The 7,424-nt window shown below is 42.8% G+C and overlaps 1 protein-coding gene across 1 annotated transcript in view; it reads right to left on the bottom strand.

Moving 5' to 3' along the window:
• Positions 1-205: 205 nt before the first annotated feature.
• ABLIM1 (actin binding LIM protein 1) overlaps positions 206-7,424 on the bottom strand; it is a 191,962-nt gene continuing 184,743 nt past the window's right edge. Inside the window, exon 24 of the mRNA XM_061458696.1 lies at positions 206-6,883. Within this exon, the coding sequence (XP_061314680.1) occupies positions 6,770-6,883 (114 nt within the window). The 3' untranslated portion in view covers positions 206-6,769. The remainder of the gene's footprint in view (positions 6,884-7,424) is intronic.

Below are 7,424 nucleotides of genomic sequence, written 5' to 3'. Positions count from 1 at the left end.
TAGTGACTTAGTTACAGGAAGCCTTGCATCCATTTTCAAACCTTTTGCTATAATTTTACTGACGCTGTGTAACTGCTCATCTGTCTTGCTCTGGTCATTCTTATCTCACCTCTCTTTCCTGAGAGCACATCCTGTTTGACTTCAGTGTAACTCTGCAAGATGAAAAAAAACCCAACAAATAAACGAGGCAACGTGAGCCCAGCAATTAAGAATAAAGCTCCAAACTTTATTCATTGACTTGAGTACAACAGTGATGCAGATTACAGTGGCACAGGAGTGCAATATGTGCTGCTTGCGGTAATGACAGTGGAAACACTAATTGTACAGAACAGCAACCCAGCTCAACTTTTCATTATGCATACAAGCAGACTTACTGTACGGACAAGACATTGATTCACTTTTACAGAGACTCAGAAAGAGAGCTGTCTCACAGATGAATGGAAAACACAGGGACACCTCCCCAGAACGCTGGTGTGTAACATGTGAAGGGAGGAGAAAAGAAAAATAAAATAATAAAAACCCTATTGCCAAAATCTACTGATGTAAGGAAAAGATACCTTTGAAAAATTAGTTTCAGTTTCCAAAGCTTAAAAAAAGCCCCCAGCTGTAAGGCCCCCTTACAGGAAGAGTTGTCAGCAACGACCAGGCTGCACTGCTTGGACAGGACTGATCCAGTAATAACACACAGAGCTCGCTGCTGTGCACATACACAGCAGTCAGAGATCTTCCTTGCTCTAACCAGCTGAGTAGGAGCCTGCTCCAGCCTGTGTGGATGTCAGTGAGGGGCTTCACTGATTTCGGTGGGTTTGCATCTGGGGGGAGAGGGGAAGTGCATTCTGAAGGTGTTCAATGACAAAAGCCCAGGCAAGTGTCCAGTGGGACCTGTCAAAGCACCTAAGGGAGCTAGAGACTCAGCCTGGTAAGGCACCGCTGGGATTCCCATAGCTGCTTCTGCTACTTGAAATACTTCATTTCCTAATGCCCGAAGGAGTAAGGTCCTGTGGGCCTCAGCTTTGCAAGTCTAGGGAGCAACACTCACATTAACTGTGGTGATCCTGGCAAAACAGGTTACTGTTTGCCTTCAGTCATCTCTTTTTACCTCAAAAGAAAGACCACAATGCACGAGGAAGTACTACCTCTTCACATGGACAGGCATTTTTTAGCAAATCATTAGCAGAAATCTATTTCCCTGTTAGTAGCCCATTGGGCAACAAATAATTTATTTTGCATCCAGGCAAAGAACATTAATGGCCAATTACATTCCCACTTCCTGCACTGATGCTTACATTAAAGTTAATAATACTTTTTCTCTCCCTGCCAAATGCAGGCACATAGCTCTGCCAGCAGAGTTGTCTGCCTAAAAACCCTGTATCTTTGCATTATGATAGATGGTTTTTGCTTCTTTTCTTAAGCACAAAAAAGGTGTGTGGGAGAAATCACAAAGCAAAACTCATCAGCCAGAGCAGTCCTGCAATCCACAGCGATAAGAGTGTTTCTAAATGAAAAGAGAAAGGTGCATTGTACTACTATCACAGTGCTCAGTAGCTCTTCATTACGTAGCAATGGGGTAAAACATACTACTTATCATCAAGACCAGCCCTTGCTATGTGTCTACCCTGAAGACTATGCTGGACTCTAGCAGGTGTGTTGATAGGGCACGAACTGGACCATGACCTGGGGCTAACTGGATGGGGAAGGGGCTGTGGAGACAAGCCCTAAAGTCTCTCTGACATGGAAAGATGAGTGGCATTGCAGGAGAGATTAGTTGATATTCTTGTTTCCTACACATGTTTTATTGCATTGCCATTGACTGCTATTTTTCACTGCCATAGGTAACTTCCAGGATGAGGACATCCTCCTCCACAAATACATTCTGAAGGAAAGCAGTGAATCATGGAGTGGGAAAAAGGCTGTTTTCCATTTAGTCTACTCTACGAGGCTATGGTCCAAATATGCCAAGGTCTCCTCCTAAGTCAGGATGAGTCAAGATAAGTCATTCCAAGACGAGTTTAGAGGGTCTTGATATTTTTAATGTTCTGGGGGTTAATTATTCTGTCACTTGTTGTAGCAGCTTCATACCATTCATTCCTGTGTAGATGCTCATAAGTTATGGGCTCCAAACTGTACTTCCCCACAGTCTGAAATAGGTACCACAGGCTCATGCAGGATATCCAAACTGTATGACTGAGAAAGGATTTCCAAATTGCAACAGGGAAAAGCCAGCAAGCACTTAAGTGCAAGGCCCACAGACTTAAGACTATAGGACTTTGTAAGGAGAGATGACATCTGTCTTGACAGAAGCACTACTGGAGCCACAGAGCTATCTTGTCCCACATACAGCTATTAAGAAACTTACTGTTCTCCTAGTCTAACCTTTCACAGCACACTGCAAGTATGTCCACAACACATCACAAACCATATTTAATGAAAGGCTACTAACCAAACTGAAAACAAGTATGTTTCTGAGATGCCCCTAAAACCCGCCCTAAGTGACACCAGCATGAGATGACAACAAACAGTTAAAAAAGAAAGATCCTGTGAGCAAAGTTTATAAGAACTTATTCTTCCAGTTGTACGGAAAGTTTAGCAAGTTTGGGATAGAACACTGGCAGAGTTGAGATGCTACATTCAGCTTCCTGAACTGAGGCCACAATAGATCACATTGAGAAACAGTGGGCAGTTCAGTAATTTCCAGATCTGCTCTTCAAGCTGCCTTAATTCCGTCTTCAGAGATGATGATCAACATATTTAACTGCTGACTCACAGTAGGCTGGAACTTACACTAAGTTAAGGCACAAGTATAGAGGGTATGGCCAGCTGTTCCCACTGGAATGCAGAACAGTTCTCTACTTGTTCATATGGAAGTCACCAGACCAGCATCTGGAGGGGGCACAAAACCCAGTTAAGTCAGATCTCCGGATTCCTCATTAACATAAACACTACTGCACAGGGTATTATCCTTCCATCTAAGCACTGCTGTGGGTGCTGCCAATGTTCGCATACACCTGAGGAGGCCTTTTAAATGGCATCACTTGTGGCCAACCTGGCACTTCCAAGATTTGGGAAACTGATCCTGCCTTTTGCACACTCAGCATATCACAGCTATCCACAAGCCCTGCAAATACAACCACATATTTAAGTGACAACCTTCATAACTTAATGACTGCCATCTATTCAACACTAGGAACTACCTGGAAATTCCAGGATAGCTACTCATGTAGTATCTCAACTCCAAATGAGGAGTGCTTGTGCTACACGTGCAGCTGTGTTTGAGAACCTGCATGTGTACCTAATCCTATTTTGCACATGTGTGGTTATCTTGCAATGTTTTGACAGGTTTTGTCTCTTACCTTGCTCTTAAAGTGGAAAAGGGGAAAAAACAAGACAAAAACAATCAGTTTTCAGTCCCCTTGGCAATGACATTCTGCCAAGACAGTACTGAGTTTGTTAGGATTTTATCAGGACCTCAGATGCTTTGCATGAAGAACGCAAGCATGAACTTGAGGTATATTCATAGAATCACAGAATGGTTTGGGTTGGAAGGGACTTTTAAAGATCATCTAAGTCCAACCCCTGACATTTCTCAAGGGAATATTGAAGAGGGGAATTACAAAGAGTTTCCCAGGACAATGCTGCTTTGATTGACGCTAGGAAAATGATGTATTGCTTACACAGAAAATCCTCCCTGCGGCTAAGTTTCTGTTTTTATTAGGTGTGAAGATCAGATGAAAGAACAGAAAGCGTTGCAGTGACATTCACTAACAGCCCACTGAGGAAAACACACTCCACACCCCGGGGCTGGCTGCAGCATAAGTCTGATGGACTGGTGATCTCTTGGGGTGTATGGACATGGAAGGGGTTGGGATAGTTAAGGGGAATTAACTGTATGCATGAAATGGAAGCTCAGAAAACCCTTTGTGTTCTCAACTGGAAATAAAGGAGTATTAACTCTAGTGCAGAGGGCCATGAACTGACTATGCCAGTGAGATGTGAACCAGCAGTAGCCCAAATATCCAGTTAGAGATGATTCTGCAGCATGTAAGCTGGCTTCTCTTCATTCCTTCCCAAGCTGCAGTTGCAGATTTAAATTCTCTGCTGATGAGAGAGATAAAAACTACCCTGTCATTCCTTACAGGCTACGAAGTGGGCTTATAATCTTCTTTTGTCTTTCTTTTTGGAGAGGAGAGAAAATAACCTGGCTTAGTCATTTCTGAAATGATTGGGTAGTGCATTCATACGCTATAGTAATCTGGAGATGGGAACAGAAAAACTCAGACTGGCAGCTCACATCCTTGAGAGAGCAAGTCTTCAGATTAAAAACGTTTATTGGCAAGGTGACATGGGCTAATAGACCTGCAATGCCTACTGTGTTTGAGAGGCAGCAACACAGTACTGTCCACAGGATGTGGGCTGATGAAATATGGAGATTTTAACACTTCAAATGCATTAAAACTCAAATACTCATCTCAAAGTTGAGCCACACCTTGCAGGTGACAAACACGGAATTTCTGAGCCTCCAGCTTTCACAAAGCCCCATGACTGTTCTTTCATTTGATTTGTTTTCAGCAGTCACTCAAAAATGCATCTCAAGCTGCCAGTGCCCCTACCATTCCCACTTGCTTCCCAGTGTTCCTCTAAAACCCTTTCAGATGCTTGTTCTGAAAAATGAAGTATAACCTGTTGAACTGATCTTTGCTGCAATCTCAGCAACAGCCAGAAAGCTTACACACAACTGCAAGTGTCACAGTGTACACTGAGGACTTCAGTGGGGACTGTGATGCCAGACCTGCAGGGTAGCACATTCTCCATCTTGCCCCACAGACCAACCATTCCTTTGGTTCTAGGGACAAGGAGTTGGTGCTGACCCCTTGTATCTGCCTCTTGTATACTGAATCTTCACCTCAGATTATATCAAAGGAACCACAGCGATCTGTTGCAACAGGACTTCCTAAACCAGCAAAGAGGAGGCAGGATTTGGGCTGTCCTGCACATTTCATGGTGAAATGCCATGTGGTGATACAGAGAATTCAATACAGTGATACTGAATCTCACAATTACACGGGACTGTTTCCCCTTCCTGACTTCCAGATTTTAACACCAATGTCTCATATAATAGAAAATACAAAGGTTCTGATGTCTCCAGTGACAGAAGTTCAGCGTTAAAAATGAAACCTTGATATTCTTTGACAGACACAGAACCTAAATGACCCTCTCCCAATCAGGAGATGGGCTCATTAGTGCAGTATGCATTGGCAGTTAAGCACCAAGGAAGAGATAAGCTGACCTGGCAGCCACGATGCATTCATTCTATTACTTTGGTGCTCATGTCCTTCTCTGTATAGGACTCGCCCAGAAGCAGTTAAGGTATATACACAGGCAGTATTTCAAGCTGCAGCATATTGGAAGAAGACTGAAAGCCATAAGGAGTTCAATGCAGCTCAGAAACTGTCTTGCATGATTACTCTGTCTTCAAAAACCAAGTCAGGCACAAAGAGAAATAAATATAACCAAGGCTGGAGCTCTGACGCTTCAAGAGAGGAAGAGGGGAAAAAAAAGCCTGTGCCCTCTTTTCCAAGCACAAGTGAAAAACTACATTAACTAAAAGAAGTGCTTGGCCCCATGCACTGTGCCATATTGACAACAGCAACTGCAATTTAATCAGAAAGCCTCTATTGGCAGAGCATGGCACCTTGATGGTACCTTTTAATTCATAAACATTCCTCCCTAAGAGGGATGAATTTGCGTGTTAGCTTGCAGAGAACCGTCTTCCCTGCTGATGGACAATCCTACAACTCCACTGCAGTCTGAGCTGTACTAGTAAATACCAGCAGGGAGACTGTCCTGAAATCTCTGGGTGTGAACCAGGGCACACTTAAAAAAGCATTTTCTCACTCTGTCACTCCCACCCCCAACCACCCATCTCCTGGACTACATAACAAGAAAACTGACTCTTCTCCATCATTCCCATTACTTAAGTGATCTTAACTTATTCAAAGGACTGGTTAAACTCCGGCCCTATTAATTCAAGCAGAAAGTGTGGAAGAGGGAAGACTGACAACAGACACAGCAATTCACTTCCTACATCCTAGCAAATATATACAAGGAGTCCATTTTCCAGAAGTTCAACAGGTATGTACTGTAAGTGAGCAGAGCGCCCGCCTTTGCAGATGATATCACACAAAGAAGTTGTCAATTAAGAAACAGTTGTGTGAAAGACTTAAATGTGACCATGTGGATAAGTCATAAAGGGCTTCTCCTTCACTTCAGAGCATCTATCTTCCTCTCCATATATATACACACATATGTACACATACATACACACACACACAGATAGATGGATAGATATAAATACATGTGTGCACACACGCAAACAGGCATACATATATATATTTATATATATATATATTCTTTTCCAGTTCTTGGAGTGGTTACAACTACTTCAGTCTACAAGGCATCCTAAGGGCACTTCCTGGCTCTAGCAATAAAGTCCATCGTATTGTGGAGAAAAGTAAAGGGAATATCATTGAGGGAGAAGAACAAAACAGTTTCCTATCTTGGATAATACCATGTAACAGGTCAACACCTCAAACTATCGTTGTTTCTGAGCCCTGAGTTCCAGGAGGGCAAACGTTCATCTTGTTCAATTGCTGTGTACAGAGGTGCTGCTATGTGATTTTCCCTTTTTGGTGGACAAGTAGTTGCTTCCAAATAGTTTGGACTGCATGACACAATATCCTTTGCATCATTGTTTTGTTGGTTTAAGGGGAGATTAAAAGAGTTTTGCTTTTTTCTTCATGTCGTTGCGTCTCCAGAGAGGTAACTTGTCAAACTCCTGTATCGTCATGCCAAATATTTCTTGGAAAACTTCAGGAGCTAAGTGACGCTTTAAAATAGAAAAAAAAAAAAAGAGACAAAAAAAAAAAGGAGAAAAGGCAACGGTCAGTCAAAGCCAAAAAGACACAAGAGGAGATAGGAATGCCTTAGAGATTTCGTGTCACTGAATAAGAGCCATTGCAGGAAATAATAATGCTTTGGCTTTCAAGTCCTCATCAACTCAAGTGCTCGATCAATCAATAGAATTTTGCAATTGGTTAAGTCTGAGAAGTTTACAAAGGACATCAAAAGAACTATTTCAACTGCTGAATAAGCAAGAGACAAAAAGTTGCCTGAAGTCACCCAACCAGCAGTGACAGACCAGAGAACAAAACCAGCTCCTGCACACCCTGGTGCCAGGCTTTAGCTGTCACCTCTTGCTTACATGTGGAGGCTCAAACAGACACTGGGTTTCAGGAGAGCTTTGCAGAAGGGCTGCAAGTTGACATGCTACATTCATCATTATGGGAAGAAAGATGTCAGGCCAGGCTAACTGTGCAGCACATTTCTCTATGGACAATGAAACATTTCTTGGTGTTGTCGTGTGCACA

Source organism: Pezoporus flaviventris, unplaced genomic scaffold, assembly GCF_033815535.1.
Source record: "Pezoporus flaviventris isolate CSIRO_AGI_PZ_B2104156 unplaced genomic scaffold, CSIRO_AGI_Pfla_v1 ptg000029l, whole genome shotgun sequence".
NCBI classification, from domain to species: domain Eukaryota; kingdom Metazoa; phylum Chordata; class Aves; order Psittaciformes; family Psittacidae; genus Pezoporus; species Pezoporus flaviventris.
This window is presented reverse-complemented; position numbering and strand designations above follow the sequence as displayed.